General features: G+C 52.3%; 2 protein-coding genes across 7 annotated transcripts in view; one reads left to right on the plus strand and one right to left on the minus strand.

Annotated features, from left to right (window-relative positions):
• UBAP2 (ubiquitin associated protein 2) overlaps positions 1 to 11,660 on the plus strand; it is a 133,450-nt gene extending 121,790 nt beyond the window's left edge. For 4 of the 6 annotated variants that reach the window (XM_035016464.1, XM_035016465.1, XM_035016467.1 and 1 more), the window contains 11 exons: positions 777 to 846; positions 5,282 to 5,477; positions 6,297 to 6,388; positions 6,650 to 6,697; positions 9,024 to 9,102; positions 9,335 to 9,540; positions 9,792 to 9,891; positions 9,975 to 10,082; positions 10,235 to 10,302; positions 10,387 to 10,578; positions 10,681 to 11,660. In XM_035016464.1, the coding sequence (XP_034872355.1) occupies positions 777 to 846; positions 5,282 to 5,477; positions 6,297 to 6,388; positions 6,650 to 6,697; positions 9,024 to 9,102; positions 9,335 to 9,540; positions 9,792 to 9,891; positions 9,975 to 10,082; positions 10,235 to 10,302; positions 10,387 to 10,578; positions 10,681 to 10,776 (1,255 nt within the window). In that variant the 3' untranslated portion in view covers positions 10,777 to 11,660. Of the gene's footprint in view, positions 1 to 776; positions 847 to 3,977; positions 4,348 to 5,281; positions 5,478 to 6,296; positions 6,389 to 6,649; positions 6,698 to 9,023; positions 9,103 to 9,334; positions 9,541 to 9,791; positions 9,892 to 9,974; positions 10,083 to 10,234; positions 10,303 to 10,386; positions 10,579 to 10,680 lie in introns of those variants that run through there. The other 2 variants (XM_035016470.1, XM_035016466.1) reach the window with 2 other exon arrangements.
• A 1,538-nt stretch (positions 11,661 to 13,198) lies between these two features.
• Positions 13,199 to 18,215, minus strand: part of UBE2R2 (ubiquitin conjugating enzyme E2 R2) — a 111,862-nt gene continuing 106,845 nt past the window's right edge. The window contains exon 5 of the mRNA XM_035016471.1: positions 13,199 to 16,628. Within this exon, the coding sequence (XP_034872362.1) occupies positions 16,409 to 16,628 (220 nt within the window). The 3' untranslated portion in view covers positions 13,199 to 16,408. The remainder of the gene's footprint in view (positions 16,629 to 18,215) is intronic.

An 18,215-nucleotide genomic window follows, 5' to 3' on the forward strand; every position in this document is an offset into this window, starting at 1 on the left:
GGGCGTGGTCTCAGAAGCACCAGATGTGTAAACCTTACCTACTTGTAATGCCCCTGCTGTCCCAGAGCACTGGGGCCCCTGGGAGTGGGCGGCTGGGGAGTCGCTGCTGCCCCTCTTCTTGGACCCCTGAGGAGTGTGCCCTGAGCCTGGTCTCTCCTCTCAGCTCTGGGCTTGGGTCCCTGCGATGTGAAGTGAGAATGATGTTTGGTTTTTGAGCAGGTCTTTCACTTCCTCTTGTTCTGGCTTCAGAGGTTGAATTATTAGAACAGGGTGTAGGATAATGGATTTTGTTTGGTCCTCATCCTGTGTCTTTGGAGTACCTCTTCCCCCCTTAGCTAGGAATAAAAGCCTTTGGTTTGAATTCTTGATTTGATGGGAAGTCAGGCCCTGGCTCTGGCTCTGGCATGGGGGCGGTGGGGGTTTGAACGTAGGAACTTTCTCCCCTCGCACACAGATCGAATGGGGTCTCTGTGGCTGACAGTGTTCTTAGTGCAATCCTGTTCTTACTTTTTACAGTCTAAAGAGCAAATGATTTTAGTTGGCTGAAGCTGGCTCTGGAGGTTTCCCAGGCCATGATATCCCAGATCCTCATGGTGAATGACCCTTTAGATCATTTCTAACCATCCCAGCACCTGGTCTGGGCCCCCATGTGATGATGAATGATGGGTGTGAAGCCAGGGCTCATCTTGGAGGGATGGGGCAAACCTGGACACGTGGGCCTCTCCTGTGGGGTGAGTCGGTGGGGCGGACATGTGATGCTCTGTTTTGTCTTCTAGTTCACTCTCCAGCCATCAGAGCAGCCTCTCCTCTGCACACGCAGCGCTCTCCTCCAGCACATCACACACAGTAAGTGTCTTCTCGGTCCCATCATCCCCCACCCTGCTCAGCGAGCTCGGCGGAGCTTAGTCCTGTGCAGGTGGAGCTTTGCTTTGTGGGTTTTGAATGTCTAAGATAATCTCAAATTGCTTAGGTGTATTACCTCAGTCTAGGCATGTGGTTTGATCTGTTGATTTTCCTAGGCACCATGGAGGACATCTTGCTTCCTAAACTGGTTAGGGGCTGGATTTGTTCCTAAGCACTCACTGAGCTCCTTGTTTATTAGAGGAGCCTTTTGAACCCACTCTGGGGTTGGTCATGTTGAGGTGTTTGAAGTAGGCTCATTGCTAATTTCAGCTTGTGCTCCACCGAAAGTCAAGTTGAATCAAGAGCATTGTTCTAGATTACCTTCTGTTATTTTGGGAAGGCCATTGTAGAGAGAATGTTGGGAGGGAAAAGTGAGAGCTTGTGTGAGGACTAGCTGTCTTTTGCCACATGCACATGTCTCTCTCTCTGAGACTCCCAGCCCTGGCTCTTAGCCCTGTCAGTGTAACTGCATTCCAGTTTGTTGGTGGTCATGGGGACGTTCCTCATTGTGGCATCAGGTTTTCTGTCCACTCCTTCTTCGTGCCATCTCAGGCCATCCTCCCCAGCTCAGAGGCAGACTTTGCGAAGGTTGATAATGAAGAGGGAAGCCTGGAGTGTGGAGAGTCAAGCATGGAAGTACAAGTGGGTTGCCAGTTGGCAAGCATCCTGGTGTGCTAAAGAGTAACCCTGGGTGATGGTTATCAAAGTGTGGCTTCTCAGGGTGCGGAGCTGGGGGCACAGTTTCAGTGGTGGGTCTGTATAGCTTGTGGGTGGAGGAATGAAAGGTGGTGAGATGGCGAAGAGGCAGGGTGGTAGTGGGGTTCTTCACTCAGGCTGGGGGACCCTGAGCATAAGGGTGGGCGGGCAGGTAATGAAAATAGAGAACAGAAGATTGATCCTCAGTGGGGTAGTAGTGGGGTGCTTTACTCAGGCTGGGGGACCCTGATCATTGGGGTAGGCAGACAGGTACTGAGAACAGATAACAGGAGATGGATCCCCAAGCAGGGAAGGAAGTTTGGGGTACAGATCAATAGGAGAAATTAGAAATTTGGGAAATTAGTATCCTCTGAAGAAGAGGTTGTTTGCTACAGAATGGAGTGATGGCGAAGGGTCAGCTCTCTCCTTCCATCAAGATGGGGCTAACTTGAGCTAGCCTAGTGAAATCTTGCACAAAATTCTTTGTCATAAAATACATAGATCACCATCTTTAGAGCAGAGCACAGTGTGGATACCTCTGTCCTTGGAGTGAGCGCCTGGCCCCCTGCCTGTGCCCACTGTTTGGCCGGTGGGAGCTGTGGGTGGTCGCCATCCCGAGCCCTGGACAGCTGGTGGCCTCCTGGTCCCCAGGCCCTGGTCCATTGGAGCTGGTGTTCTTGCTCGTGTGGGTTTGCCGTTCTGCATCCAAACCACCACAGCTAGAGTGGCCTCATCCAGGGAGTCCCGGACTTCGTCGTGTGCCGGAATTGCTGCATTGCTAGTATAGTTAAAAGGTTAAGTAATGAAAAGTATGAGGAGATACATACTGAAGTGTTTTTCTGTATCATGTCGCTTGGCTCTACCCCTCTTCCTACTATTTTCTTGATCTGCTGGAGTTTTTTTGAACCCATAAAGTAGGAAATGCATACACTGTCACTTTCCCTCTGCTTCTTGCCCCTTTTCTTTGATTTTTTCCCCCCTGTAACATGTATGGGAGTGTTCCCTAGATAGTGTCCTTCAGCATCCGCCCCCCCCCCCCAATGTAACAGTGTTTCTCTGAGATATTTCTGTGTTGAAACATAGATTCTGTCTTCTTTTCCCATAGCTGTACTACATCACATTATTAAATCACTCACTGCTGGAGCTGCAGGGCCATTTTCTGTCTGAATACTATAAACAGTGTTACATTCGAGAACTTTGTACCTTGCTGTGGCTGCAGAGGCAGTCCTGGAGTTTGAATCCCCAGGCATTTGATGTTTTATACAAATTGCGGAATTGCAATCACTGCACAGTGATTCTAACCTGTTTACCTCCCAGTGGCAGTGAAGGAGATGTACTGTTTCCCCGCTGCCTCCTCAAATCCTCAAATCGTATCATCAAATATTTGTATGTTTCCCATGTGTTAATTGAAAAATGACCTGTCAGTACAGTGTTTAATTGAATGAGATTGAACATCTTTTTTAATATATTAGAATGCCATTGGGGCGCCTGGGTGGCTCAGTCATTAAGCGTCTGCCTTCGGCTCAGGTCATGATCCCAGGGTCCGGGGATCGAGCCCCGCATTGGGCTCCCTGCTCCGCGGGAGGCCTGCTTCTCCCTCTCCCACTCCCCCTGCTTCTCCCTCTCCCACTCCCCCTGCTTGGGTTCCCTCTCTCGCTGTGTCTTTCTCTGTCAAATAAATAAATAAAATCTAAAAAAAAAAAAAGAATGCCATTAAATTTCCTTTTCAGCAAGTTCTTCATATTGTTCATTTTTCTGTCAGGCCCTTGGTGTCTCCTTCTAGGCAGTCCATATTCAGGAGGATAGAAAGCCCTCTGTGATGGGAGGTGCAGAGACTTTCCTCCGGTTTGTCACTTTATTTTTGACTTTTGTATAGTCAGATACAACAGTCTTTTCATACTCTGTTGTAATTAGGTCTTTCCCCCTTGAAGTTTATGGAGGAAATCTCCGCGCTTTCTCCTGCCTTTTGTGTCGTGGAAGGGTTGGTGCAGCTGTGCTTTCCGGGCCCTTTCTGAGGAGCCGGCTCCAGCGCCCTGTTGGAGCCCCTGTGTGAGCTGTTTACATGGAGTGGAGGGCAGTTAGGCCAGCCCCCCGTGGCGTTCACAGATTGGACAGGCGAGGGATAGGGACAGGAGCGTGGTCAGGTTCATCTGGTGGTAGGAAAGCCTTGCTGGATGACTTTGAGTTCCTTTGAGCAAATCAGGCACTGATTTTCTTTTTTTTTTTTTAAAGATTTTATTTATTTATTTGACGGAGAGAGAGCGAGCGAGAGCAGTAACACAAGCAGGGGGAGTGGGAGAGGGAGAAGCAGGCTCCTGGCTGAGCAGGGAGCCTGATGTGGGACTCGATCCCAGGACCCTGGGACCATGACCTGAGCCGAAGGCAGACGCTTAACGACTGAGCCGCCCAGGCACTGATTTTCTAGTAAGCTGCTCTTCTGTGGCTTCCCCCTCTCCCCAGACTAGGGAATAGTAATTTTTTGTCCTGTGGTTAAAAGAGTTGAGAAGTTCTCTGACTTGTGACACGTAGGCACAGCGGTCAGAGCTGTTCCTGTTTCTGTAGCGGGTGGTCAGCCTGGCTGTGTGCAGAGGAACGTGGAGCTGGTGCTGGGACAGGCTGGCCTCGCCTCCCCCACCCCTGGGGCTCTCCTCACCCAGCTTCCATCAGGAAGTCCTGGGGTGCCCCAGGAGACCACGAGCTTGGCTGTCATCACCTTGTTGAACTGATTCTGGATGTCAGGACCTTAAGGTCAGTGCTCAGCAGGGTAGGGCAGCCTGTGAGGCTGGGACCTAACACAGAGCTGTCTGTGTAGTGGAAGACCCGTTGCAGGGTTGTCCCCCTTCTCCTGGAGCTTCCTATTCCTGAGGCTTCTCCTCCAGGAGTTTCCAGAGTACTTTGTTCTGTACATGCTCTGCTTTAAAGGCTGGTCTCAGTCTTACCGAGCCTTTCTTCCTTTGTTGGGCCTTGTTTTTCGCAACCAGGTGCATCTCTTCTACCCACCCCTCAGCCCTCGAAGCCCTTTCTGGTACCTTGTTCCTACCGGGAGTTGAGCGGCTGGCCAGGGTTCCTGGAACTCTTTAGAGCTTTTGTTGGGTTTCACCCTCCCATCCTAGGTGGATCCTGTTGAATAGGCAGAGATGCAGGCCATGCCCTTCTAGATAGGTCCTGGTGGCCTGCACAGTGTCCCCAGGATCTGGAGGAAGGGCCTCTCTTGGCCCCCTGTGACTTCCATATCAGACTAGTTGGGAAGCCTAGTAGAAGGCAGCTGTCCCCAGAAGGCTCTGACTTGGGCTGGGCTGCCTGTGGTGCCGTGATCGACTGCTCCTGAGCCTGCTTGCTTTTCTGTGAGGTGGGTTCTCACCTCACATGCCGATGGTCTGGGTTCATATCTGACCTAAGGTTTACCTGGGTGTCTGTATCTTATATAAGATAGCAGAGCTTGAGCAACGATTTTTAAGAGGGTGTTGGTCAATAAAGCTCAGCTTTAACTGTGTGATACTCAGCTTAGGAGCTGTGTCCTAACGGCCTCATCTAGCTGCCGTGTGGGGGCCCACAGTGAGCACTGAGCACAGAGCCCCTCAGACTGGTCTTCAGAGTGCAGACCCAGATGCCAGACCAGGTTCTTTTGTACTCTTATGTTTTGCCACCACATCCATGTGTCCTCGCTTTTTTGTTTTGCCAGCACGCCAGTGTGGAGAGCACCCCTTCCCTCCAGTCCTCAGCCACCTTTTCAACGGCAGCAACCTCTGCCTCGGGTGCCACGTCCTCAGGGCTCAGCCTGCCGAGCAGCATGAACACAGTGAACAGCCTCTGCCTGGGGGGGACCACTGTGAGTGCCCCCAGCAGCAGTACCAGGGCCACGCCCTTGGTGACCTCAGGTGTGTGCTCCCCAGACATTTCCTACCTGTCCCCTGCCCCTAGAAGGTGATGCTTGGCTTCCCAGGGAGGATGCCTACAGGCGGCTGCAGGGCATGCTGGGTAGCATGTTGGTCTCCCTCTAGCCCTGCCATTGCTCCCTGGTCCATTTTGTTCCACTGACTTCTTAGAGAGTCCCAGTCCTTCCAGCGATGATGTGGGGATGGGTGAAACCAGTCTTCTGGGTGGGCTTCCCCTGGGCAGGATTCCTGGTAGCCTTTGTGCTTGTAGGTCCCCTGTCTTTTCTGTCCTCACTCCTCCCTGGAGCTGAGATGGCCTGGTGATGTGGATGGACCAGGGAACAGCTCTCTTGGGCCTCTTCTGGCCACTTAGTGTCACTGATTGTCCATCAGGCAGACTTGGGCAGTCTGTGTGGACCAAGCAAACTGTGGTTTGGTAGAAACTCCTGAAAGCTACCTTTGACACGGCCTGTCCCCCTCTGCTGGCACCACCCAGCCTTCGTTCTGTTCTGAGGAGGCAGATTGTTCCTTATGTTCAGGTTTGCTCAGTGCTGCGTGACAGGAGTGGGTGAGGGGTGGTGTTTCTGTCTGTGCATGGAACCCTCTGATGTGGAAAGAGCCTGAATGTGGTGTCACGTGCTTTGTCTCCCCTACTTCCTGGAACAGCCTTCTGTGTCTCTCAGCTGCTGCCCTCCCCTCTTGGTGGTGGCCCCATATGGGGCAGCACTGTGACCGGGAGCGCAGCTCCCCCTTCCCCACAGCCACTGAGGCATCTCACTCTTTGTGGTGGCATCTTCACTCATTTGATTTTTGCTCTTACAGGCAAAGCACCCCCTAACCTGCCCCAGGGAGTACCGCCCCTGCTGCACAATCAGTACCTCGTGGGCCCTGGAGGACTGCTTCCTGCCTATCCGGTGAGGGCATGGTGTGGCTCCAGGCGGCCCGGCCCCTGCGGCCTTAGAGGCTGGCACCTGGCAGGACCTGGTGAGGCGGGCCTCGGGCGGCTCCTTCCCTAGTACTTGTCCCTCATCTGAACTTCATCAAGGTGTCTTCCCACAGCAGATGGTCTGAGTCCCCATGTGCCATCTCCCCAACCCTGTTTAGGCCCCTACGTGGGCCTGGGCTTCCCAGGGGATGGTACATGGTCCCTAACACCCTTTTTGGTCCTCACGCAGATCTACGGCTATGACGAGCTCCAGATGCTGCAGTCACGGCTGCCAATGGTGAGTGGGATGTGCTGGGGGACGGAGGGGAGTCCGGCTCTCTCACAGGTTCTTCCTCTCTAGGCCCTCATTGCCACCCTACTGAGAAAGCTTCTGGCGTTCGGGGGATGTGCCTCATGTCACTGTAGCTGGGCAGGAGTGTCCTGTGCTTACAGCTTGGGAACTTGGAGACCATTGGGACCTGGGGTCCCAGGAGACAGTGCCCCCTACTACCTGTGGGTCCTTTTCTTCCTTCAGGCCCCCCCTCCCCATTTTGAAAAAGGAAAACCGTATGACCTAGACGTGGGGTTGCCTGACTACCTCTAGAGTTTTTTTCATGTCGTCTTCTGTGAAGTGCCGTTCGGTGTCTTTGGTCTCTGAAGTGGCCATCAGTGATGCTTGTGATGGCAGCGTGGCTCGTCTGTCCCCAGCTGGGTGACCCGCTGGAGCTGGCACTCTTGAAGGATCCTTGTGGAGCCCACCTGCCATCACAGCTTGCAAGCGCGCCGGCCCCAGGGAGTCCCTCGTTGTGCAGCCTCACCCTGAGGCCGGGGCTGCTGCAGCTTTCATCCGACCCTGGCTCTCAGGCTGGGGCACCTCGGTGCACGGGGGGGCAGGGGGGCGGGGGGCTGCTGAAGGAGGTGTGCCCCCTGCCTGACAGGCCTGCTGCCCCGCCCTCCTTGCTCTGGCCTTTCCCAGACTCCGGGGGCATCTGTCGCGGTGCTGGAAAGTAGAGAGCTGTCGGAACGCCCCTGCTCCATGTGAGGTGTTCCCCCAGTGTGGCGTCCTTCCTTAACTCTTTCCCATCGGCTGCCCCCTGCTGTGCTTGCGCACAGAGAGCTCAGGGGGCTGCAGGTATCCCCTCCTCCTCCCGGGCCTGCTGGCTGAAGCTCTTGTCTCTCAGGAGAATGCTTCTCCAGCTGCTGAAGTATTTCCAGAGGCAGAGGTGGGTGGCTAGGCGGCTCTTCCCCCTGGGTGCACACCGGCCGCCCCTCACACAGCTGCGCCCGTGTCCCCGAAGGACCCAGAGTGGATGTTGAAGACATGATGGCAGATTGCTGGGGTGGTCAACAGAACTTAGGGTCTCTGGGGAATGCCTGAGCCTTAGGACTTTGCAGAAGAGGAACTGGAAGTGGCCCTGGCCCCCTGACTCTCAGGAGGAAACCTTGTACCCACCTGACCTGAGAGCCCCAGGCATCAGATGGGAGTGTCAGAGGGGGTTCCTGGTGGGGGCCCCCAACAGGGACTCGGTGGGATCCCAGCCCTGGGAGTCACCCTGCCTTGTAGTCTTTGTATCCTTTTGTGCCTTAGAAGAAATCACCTCTGAGCCCACCTTTTGAGATACATTGTGTTCGATTTTCAACCCTTTATTCACTTACTAGAGTCTGGTACTTTTGTGCCTAGTCCCCGCCTCTGCTTTTTCCTTTTTTCTGTGAAAGAGCTCCCCCTCCTGGGCTTGCTCTTGGTCTGTCCCCGGTTGTATTCTTGCTACCGCTGCGACTTCCTAGTCCTGCCTCCTCCTGGGGTTCGGGGCTGAGGAAGCTAATGGGTTTCCTGGAGGTTAAGTTGGCGATAAGGCTGAAGGAGGGTGGAGGTGCCATCCCTAGCCCAGATGGCTCCTGTCCGGTTGTGACCAGGCACTGTGGCCCACAAAGAAAGCAGGAAGGCTCCCTGTGGGGCCCAGAGGCCAGGGGGCCATAGGTCGAGTGCTGGCAAAGCCCTGGGTGGTGAGTGAGGGCCGGGTCGGGCCTCCCCTGCCCCACAGAGCTCCGCTGTTTGGCGCTCTCGGTGTCCACACTTGCCCTGGCTCCTCCGTGGTCAGTGCTGCCACGACAGCGTGGGTGGTGAGGGGCCAGTTGGGGACCCTACCTGGGGTCCTCTTGGACCTGTGCCCGCCTGGCATTGCTGCGCTGACGTCTGTTAAACCCTCAGGCACCCCCTCTCCTGCTGGTTCCTTTTCAGGGTGCTGTAATCCAGTCAGCTCTCCTAGCCACCCTTTAGACTCTGTCACCTAGGACAAGCCATAGAGTCGGTGCGGCCTGTGGCGTTACCAGCGCCCGTCGGCGCCGTAAATTACCGTGCGCTTGGGCCGTCCGGGGCTCTGCCTGGCCAAGGCTGATGGGCCTGTCGGCGCGTCTGCACACTCTGCGGCTGCCGCCCTGCACAGCCGCGATGCGCACCACTTGGAGTTCGGGGGCCGCCCTCTGGAGGTGTGCCTGTGTCCCTGCGGTCCGGCCTGTCCGCGGAGCGGGGCATCACCTGGAGTGCCTGGGCTGCCTGCGGGGCCTGCCCTCCTGCGGCTGGGCCGAGGCCTTTCTGCTGATGGAGCCTCCGTGGTCTCTCCTAGGATTACTATGGGATTCCCTTCGCCACGCCCACAGCCCTGGCCGGCCGAGATGGGAGCCTAGCTAATAACCCGTATTCAGGTGAGTCTGTTCCAGGGGAGAGGAGTGGGGGGCGGGGGGGCCTGGGACTGGTCTGCAGCTCATCCCAGGCATCTGGAAACAGAAGCCGAAGGGCTGAGCGAGGCCTGCTCGCTTCCTGTTGAGCCGGCAGCCAGACCTGTCCCTGTGGGCAGGAGCCCGTCTGGCTTTTTTCCTTGTTGGATAAGGAGGGGGTGGGGGCAGTGATTCGAGTCAAGTGTTCCTCTTCTCCTAGGTGATGTCACAAAGTTTGGCCGAGGTGACTCTGCATCCCCTGCGCCCCCCACCACACTGGCTCAGCCACAGCAGAGCCAGTCCCAGGCCCACCACACAGCCCAGCAGCCCTTTCTGAATCCTGCGCTGCCCCCTGGCTACAGCTACACTGGCCTCCCCTACTACACAGGCGTGCCTAGTGCCTTCCAGTATGGGCCCACGATGTTTGTGAGTGTCGGGGGGGCGGGGGTGTCACTCCAGTTGGGGACCAGAAGCAGGGAGGGAGGGAGCTGGCCGTGAGCAGTGTGTTAGGCTGGGGCCAGAGCTCCTTTCCCGTGGGTTTTCACGGCCAGCGCGGGCCGTACTGCTGAACGCAGGTGCTTTGTGGTTGTGCTGCCTGGGGGCGAAGCCGGGGGATACCCGACCTGCTCCCCTCCGCCCTGTGCCTCCACTGACGCCTCTCCCGCTTGCGCCGCCAGGTCCCTCCGGCCTCCGCCAAGCAGCATGGTGTGAACCTCAGCACCCCCAGCACCCCCTTCCAGCAGGCCGGCGGTTACGGCCAGCATAGCTACAGCGCAGGTGAGGGGCGCGCCCAGCACGGAGAGGCGCGGGCGGGAAGGCTTGCCCGGCTCACACGTGCCTCTTGTACCCTGCCGCGCTAGGTTATGATGACCTGACCCAGGGGACAGCAGCGGGAGACTACAGCAAGGGTGGCTATGGTGGATCATCACAGGCACAAAACAAGTCTGCAGGTTCTGGGCCTGGCAAAGGTAGCGTCTGCCCCTCCTTTCCAGGATTGAGGCCCAGAGTAGTTGTCTTCTACTGACTCTTTCTCAGGCAAGGCTACCCCAGAGCGCCCCTGGAGGTGGGGGAGGCTGGAACTGGGCCCAACGGCCCTGGGAACAACTGCTTTCCCTCCTAGGCGTGTCCGTGTCTTCAAGCACCACCGGCTTACCTGACATGAGCGGCTCAGTCTACAACAAGACTCAGGTGAGGGGGGATTCGGTTGGATGGGTCTGCCGGCGGGAGATGCCGCCCAAGCTGGCCCCTTACCACGGTCTCTTTACCTTGCAGACTTTTGACAAGCAGGGATTTCACGCAGGGACTCCTCCACCGTTCAGCCTGCCCTCGGCCTTGGGTTCCACCGGGCCCCTGGCCGCCGGAGCGGCCCCCGGTTATGCGCCCCCACCGTTCTTGCACATCCTCCCCGCCCACCAGCAGCCTCACTCACAGCTGCTACACCACCACCTGCCACAGGATGCCCAGGTGAGCCCAGTGATGGAGGCAGCCACCCTGCCCTGGCCTCGGGGTCCTGCTCCAGCCCTTACAGCCTTCTCTCCTCCTCCTCCTCCTCCTCCTCCTCCTCAGAGTGGCTCGGGTCAGCGCAGCCAGCCCAGCTCCCTGCAGCCCAAGTCGCAAGCCTCCAAGCCCGCCTACGGCAACTCTCCCTACTGGACAAACTGAACCTTTGAAGAGAGGGGTGGGCTCGGGCGGGGCTTACCCTGGGCAGGAGAGAACACACGGAGCCCATTTCTGGGAGCCCAGTGCCCTTTCCTAGAATTCCTGAGACGTGTAACTGTGTCAGCCGAGCCTCTGTGGGGAGCCTGCCTCCCAGACTCGCTATTGTATGTAATGTATTTATGTATGTATTTGTAAATGTGATAGAAGTCTTGGGGGCATGGGGGGTACAGCTGCTACTCTTAGCCAGGTCTGCAATCCCGACTCGGGCCCCTTCTCGCTGTAGCAAATAAGCCCTTTTCCCACTCCTGCCTTCAGGCCTTCTCTGTAGCCTCCCAGCCCATGGGCAGCTGGGAGCAGTGTGTGGAAGGGCTGCTTTTAAGGCAGTTTGGGGACTGGGGCCAGGTACCAATGAAGAATCACGACTTCTCTCGCTCCCTTGTAAGCCATTATTTGAGTTTCCTTCCCTGTGTAATTACTTTAGCCCTCTCTCGTTTTGAGAAACCGGTCCTTTTGTCATTTGTCATGTCCCTCTCCTACCAAATCTTCATCTGGGAACAGCAGAGCTATCCTTCCTGCCCAACATGAAAGTGGCACCTGTTTGTCTTCATACAAACCAGAGGCTTCTGCTGCTGGTCTTGTCCCCAAGAGACTTGCCTTCCTCTGGCTGACCGTTTTTTAAAACCGTCTGAAGTTGTGCTCAGAGATGTTCAGTCAGTGTGCTCCCTTTTAAAAAAAAAAAAAAAAATCAAAGATAACGCCTTCACCTCAGTGAGAGCACGTCTCCAAGCAAAGGCTCCTCTATTCCAGTTGTCCTGAACCAGGTGGGCGACTGTTTCAGGGGTTTTCTCTTTTGCCCAATCTCCACCTAATAAAGTTCTGAGAGCATGCACGGTGTCTGTGTGGTGTGACTGAAGGGTAGCTCAGGGCACAGGCTGTCTTCGTGATTGTTCCAGGCCCCGTGGACTTCACAGGAGAGCTGTACAAGTAGAGCTCACATGGTCAGTCTTCTGACAACGGGTTGTGAGGGCTTAAATTGGCATCCCTTCTTTGCCCCGGTCAGCATCCAGGGAGTGGAAAGGTAAATGAGGCGGCTGACAGGGCATGGGCAGTGGTTATCAAAGTTCACTTTTTTTTTTTTTTTTAATTTGAGAGAGAGAATGAGATAGAGCATGAGAGGGAGGAGGGTCAGAGGGAAAAGCAGACTCCCCGCCGAGCAGGGAGCCCGATGCGGGACTCGATCCCGGGACTCCAGGATCATGACCTGAGCCGAAGGCAGTCGCCCAACCAACTGAGCCACCCAGGCGCCCCAAAGTTCACTTTGATAAGGCAATCTCTTACAGGCCCCGGTCAACAGGAGTACCAGGGCAGGGTCCTTTCATTTCTGAATGTCAGCGGACATTAAAATCTGAAAGGTCTAAGAGCGGAGATGTGTTTCTCATGGCCTGAGAGGAAGTTTGAACAGCTCACCCTCTCTGTCCTTTGTTCTTCAGCAACCAAACAGAATCTTGGTGGTTAGTCAAGGGATGGGGTGGAAGAGAAGACTAGCGAGTCACGGTGGTGTGAGGGAGGTAAGTGGATCCGGGGTGAAGTACTTGCTCCAGAAAGTCCCTGGCAGCCGTTCGCCTGGGCCGGGATTCCAGTGCAGCTGCTTCCTCCTGCTCCCAGGCCACCAGTCTGGGAGCCATCAGGGCCATCCGCTAGCCGTGTGTGTGGCCGGAGGCAGATGGCCCCACTAGCCGGCAGCACAACTGCGCTCCAGGCTCCAGGTTTTGCCCAAGGCATTACAGCCTCTCGCTCCTCAATAACCCCGCAGACTAGGCTAACTGAGCACCCGGAGTGGGGCGTCAAATACTGGTCACGTCGGTGTGCCACAACCAACCTGGGGTCAGGCTTCACCTTTTCTGTTTTTGGCCTCTAGAATCAGTGGTCCTTTCAGCAGATGGGCCACGTGCTGCTGGTGACCCACAGCTTGAGATCCCCGCCAGAAAAAAAGTGTTCACAAGTGAAACTAAACAGGGACTTTATTCGATCTCTTGCCTGATCCCTGCTTATTAACGAGCGGCCGGAAGTTCAAAAAGACAACGGACGATGAAAACAAAAGGCTCACCTGAGGAGGGCAGTGGAGCACCCTCAGAGCTTCACCCACTGTACTGGCAGACTGTGCCCCACTTAGGAATTAAGGTTAACAAATGGCTGTGTCTTTAACAACCTTTCCTCAAAGCTAGTAAGGACTGGGAATGTGTATTCCGTGAGGAGGTGAGTTGAGCAGAATATCCTAAAAGGCAGGTCAGTGAGATTCAGTTTTGGTTTTTACTTTTTCAGCTGAGTCATGGGCGTAATACCTGTGAGGGAACAGTGGAAGTACTGAGACCACCTTTTAGTTTTCTTTAACACAAAGAAAGAGGGTCATCCCATGGGGAAGTAGCAATACAGGTATATTTTATTTCACATTTTATTAGTAGACAGATGGGCAGAAAAAGACAAAATAAACCACTAAAGGGGAAGTTCAACACAAAAATGCATCAGATAATCTTTTCTTATAAGTTAAACTGAAGAAAAACATCTACAATTTCAGCTAAGAAAACTATTAAAGTCAGGTGTGTCCTGCTGGTTTCAGAATAGTTGAAAATTGCATCTGAATCTTTTTGTAAATGTAAACCATTTTTATCAGAATGGGAGGGGTGGGGAGTTAACTTTCAGTGGAGAACTACACATTTTCCCCTGCAGTCTCTTACTGTGTGTCGCAAACATAAGGAAACCAGCAAATAAAGAAGCAATTTCCAGGGAAGAGAAAAGAGGGGACTACAAAAAAGTCTGGCTAATAGAAAAGAACTCTGGAATGATACGAAATAGAGTGGGAAGACTCTGAGAAGCAACAACGGAATCGTGATACTACTTTCTCCACCCAGCCTCAAAACACACAGACCTGAAGAGCATCCAGAGAGGCCTGCACTAGAATCAAAAGGAATATTAAAATGCGGGATTCTGAATTCATGTTAACACCAGATAATCAGCACAACTGTACTTACAAAGTTCTGGCCTGAGCCTGAGACCTCTACTCCCAAAAAGAAAAAAAATTACATGCTCAAGTTTTCTTTTGCCACAGGATGTGTTCTCAGGACAGAGCTCTGGAACCAGCATCTGGGTTTTACAGGTTATTTAATTCTGAGTTATCAGAATGTCTACCTGCTAGCCAATAAACACATGCCAGTCTTTTCTGGAACTGATTGTACTCTTATCAGAGGCAAAGCCAGCCCTCAATAGTAACACCCCAAAGGGCTGAGAGGTCTGACCTCCACCTGGCTCTCTGGCTCCCTGAGTCAACGTGCAACAGAGGCCAACAGGACCTAATGGGACAGGGCTAAGCAGCACAGCACCTTCCGCAACGCCAAGGTGCCCGGCCTGCCCTGGCAGAGAGATGCTTTCGTGGTAAAGGAAGAAAGAAAAGCCTTAATCTTAGGGCTCCAAGAGAGAAGACCAAGCTACTGGCTGTAAACGTGTGTGGGGGTGATAGGGGGTAATCAGAGCATTAGGAGAGACTTTGGACTCCAGAAGATATGCAGGTTATCCGGAAGCATTACTTAAGAAGTGTGAGGTGTAAAAAGCTAGTTCCAACATCCTTCTATGAGAATTTGCGGCCAGTGTTTTCTCACAAAGAGCTGCTCTGTTCTCGGAATCTGACTGGATTCACTAGATTCAGGGGTGCAAGTAGTCCTGGCCCCATGGGGATTGGACAGAGATTCTGCGACCAGGCCCAATACTGTCCCATATGAACCTCTGCATGTTAATGTTCCCACTTAATACCAAATCAAACTTTAGAGGCCAGAGAGGTCTGCTGGGCATCAGTCAGCAAATGTTCGGAGGTTGAAGAGCGAATGAAAACCCTGAGATCAGAAAGGAAGGAGGAGCTAAGGAAGTAAGCATCACCTACTTTGTTCTAGGATCCATCCTACCCCCGTCCCTCAACCCTTTGGTTCTTTCGAGCTTTGATCTGAAGAAAAGAAGTTGACACCAGTACACAGGGATCTGGAGGAGGATTATAACCAGTCTCTTCCTATTTTCCTTCCGAAGTCTGTAATTTTACATTATCATTTTCCCCACTGAAAGAATACTGCCCTCCTATGAACTGGCCCACTCCCAAAAGAAAGAAAAATCACCGCCAAGTTCTGAAGTCCCTGGTTGAAGGCCGATGGATCTCAAGATTGAAGTGACACGTGACTGAGACCAGGGCAGTCAAAGCTGCAGCCACTGCACATTTGGAAGATCTAGCCGTTGCCCGTACATGGCCTGCAGCCAATTCCCTCGGCCCTGCCAAAAAAGTCAAAGCAGCCCAGGGCAAGCTCCATGCACAACTTCTGCTTGCCCTCCACAGCCAGAGTACATGGAATGAAAGGAGAGAAAAGTCCAGGTCACATCCAACGAGGAAAGCGGGAACTGGTCACTCATGTCTCCTATCCACAGCTATCACTATCGGCATAAGCAGCTCAATGAAAACCAAAATCTTAACACATGCACCTAGGAGTAATACTGAGTGATTAAAACTGGCTACTTATACTCTCACCATGAGTATTTTTAAAAAATCTTTGCGGGAAAGGCCAAGTTCACATAAAACAGATGTTTTCGCACCCAACAGTGGTCACCAGTAGTTTTGACTTTTTTCCCCCAGCAGCATCAACCAAAATTGGCATAGTGATTTTAAACTCCTTGTTCCCATCACTAAGACTCCACACACACACACACGCACACACGCGCACACACACACAATCTCCACACTGTCCCCACTCCCTTGGGGTAGGGAGGGTAACAACTCTGTCTTTTAAAATAAATAGCAATCAAGTGCCCAGTTCTATGTAAAGTATGAATATTTATTTCAGGCTTTAGATCCCAATCGATTTCAAAAAACAAAATCTGATCTCTCTCCTCAGAGTAGCTGAGGCCCCCTGGATTAGGATGATTTCCTGGAGGCTGAAGGGGCTCTGTGCCCTTAGGAACACATTTCATCAGGCTTAGCACAAAGTCCCTGATGCCCACTGTATCCCAGCCTTAAGAAGGGAAAGGAAACAAAATTCACCACCATGGGGCTGATCGAATGCACACACACTAAATGAGCAGCTAAACCTTGGCAAATTTGTTTTTTTTTTTTTTTTAAGTTTGTTTTGTGGGGTTTTTTATATTTTTTTTTTTCCATTTTCTTTTGCTACTCAGCATACGCAGCACTTGTGAACTTCCAATGGGTTCCCAGCTTTAAACACATTAAACGTCTTGATGAAAGACTATTTAATTCTTCAAGAATCTAAAAACAGACCAAACGTGTTTTGCTGTGAACACTCTGTAGAGACGAAGTGAGGCGAGAGTTTGGGTTTAAAGAAGAAGAAGAAAAAAAAAAGAATCAATACAGTGATGGAAGGGTAAAGAATGCAAGAATTCAGACATTCTGTGGAGGATTACTTTCTCTCCGTTAAGAGGTCCATAAAAAGGAGCAAACTGAGATCCATAAGGGGAGTCAGCAGAAGCCGTGTTTGTTTTTCCCACCCCCTGTGATAGGTTTTTGCTGAGGGGCCACTGCTAGGTCCCCACTTGCTCCCCTCCCTTTGGCCTGAGACGGCAGGGCAGTATGGGGCACTGAAGGAGCACGTCACGACTCCTCGTTCCCAGAATCATCATCATCGTAGCAGTCGGCATCTTCCTCCTCCTCATCTTCATCATCGATGTCGTCGTCGTACAAGTCGTCATAAAGCAAATCTGAGCTGTTGTCATTGGAAGGCACTTTAGTTTTGATGCAGTATTCCGCCAGGGTTGTGGGGACCTTCACTCCATCCTTTTCTGCTTCGGCTTTAGTGGCTGAAACCTGTTTCCTGAAGGGAGACAGTTTTATGTAAGTCTGTTTTGAAGATGGATTTACAACTGACCTTTCTTAATCAAGATTCCTTATTCAAATATGACTCAGGTTTCTGCATTTCAGTGCCTGCCTAAAAGCATCTAACAGATACTATACCAAAGGTTCTCAGCCCATTAGGTACTGTTTTGAAGAACACTTAATAATGACCCTTTGAAGGGCATTTAAAAGTAGTGGACCAGAAATGACCTCAGAGATTTGTTTTTTCCCTTGCCTTGTCTCACACCAAACTGAATGCAGTCCCAACAACTCTTCTTAATTCAGTAATCCTGCCATTTACACTTAAATTCCAAATAGCCTAGGTAGGGTTCCGAAGTCGCATGACACACCTGCCTCCCACTTCATTCTTGTCACCCAAAATATACAGGCCATCCTGGTCCTTTTCTTTTTTAGTACCTTGAACACACTTACTTTTCTATGTGGCTCAGTTGCTCTTCTCCTGATTTTACACATGGTTGGCTGCTTATGTCACTCAGATCTGAACTTAGAAGGAGCCTGTTCTGACAACCCAAGTTAAAGCAGCCACCTAGTCACTCCTTCACATCATGCTACTTAACCACTATCTACTCATTTTTCCCCATTTGTTAACTTTTCTATCCGTTTCCTCCCCTTCACCCCCCAATGTGAACTTCATTGGAGAACTTGTCTGTCTTCTATTTCCCTAATGCCTAGGATACAGCCTGGCACATACAGCTGTGCACAAAATTACTGACTGGATGGATGGAAGGGTGAAGTTTCCTTCAAAAAGTACAAAAACTGACCATAAGACAACAAACTGCCACCCTCCTTATCTTCCTTCTGCTGCCTCTAATTAGATGGTTCCCCACTGATCTTGCTGTCTGCCTTACTTTGCCAAGCCTGACATCCTGGTGTTGCTGATACATCCTGGCTTGAATCTCTTCCCTCTCTGTCTCTTCTTGGGCCATCTTAGTCATTCCTATGGTTTTTGCCACCATTCCCCTTCATGCTGACAGCTCAAACTATCAGGCTCAAGCCTCTACCTTCTGAGCCCTACACTGTTCAATAAGCCTTTGGGATGTCTCCACCCTCATGTTCCATAGGGACCCTAACTCGGCAAGTCTGCAATTGTCATTTTTGACCTCTATGGCCACCTTCTCCCATTTTTCTTCTAAGAGTATTACCTCCTAAAATCCTAAACCTCATGCCAAAGCCCTATTTTCAAATCTGTTTTCTCACTGCCACTGCCTCTGTTTAGTCTTCATCTTGGCTTCTCCTCCCTATCTCAGTCTCCTCTGGTCAACTAGGATTCTTTCAGAACTCAAATATGATTTTCCCTTCCCTTCCTAAAATCTTTGATACCCCATCACTTCTAAGACTAAGGACGAAAGCCTTATTGTAACTTCTCATGTCTTTTAAGATCTGATGCCTTTAAAAAAAAACCCACAACAAAAACAGATCTGATGGCTCTCTGAATTTCCCATTACTTGCAAAATGAGACTTTATATTCAAGCAACGTAAAGCTGCTTACAGTTCTCTCTGATCATGCCATGCGGTTAGCTGCCTGTGTGCAAGCCTGTTTCCTCCC

This window comes from Mirounga leonina, unplaced genomic scaffold, assembly GCF_011800145.1.
Source record: "Mirounga leonina isolate KUSES-001 unplaced genomic scaffold, KU_Mleo_1.0 Mir_170, whole genome shotgun sequence".
Lineage (NCBI taxonomy): Eukaryota > Metazoa > Chordata > Mammalia > Carnivora > Phocidae > Mirounga > Mirounga leonina.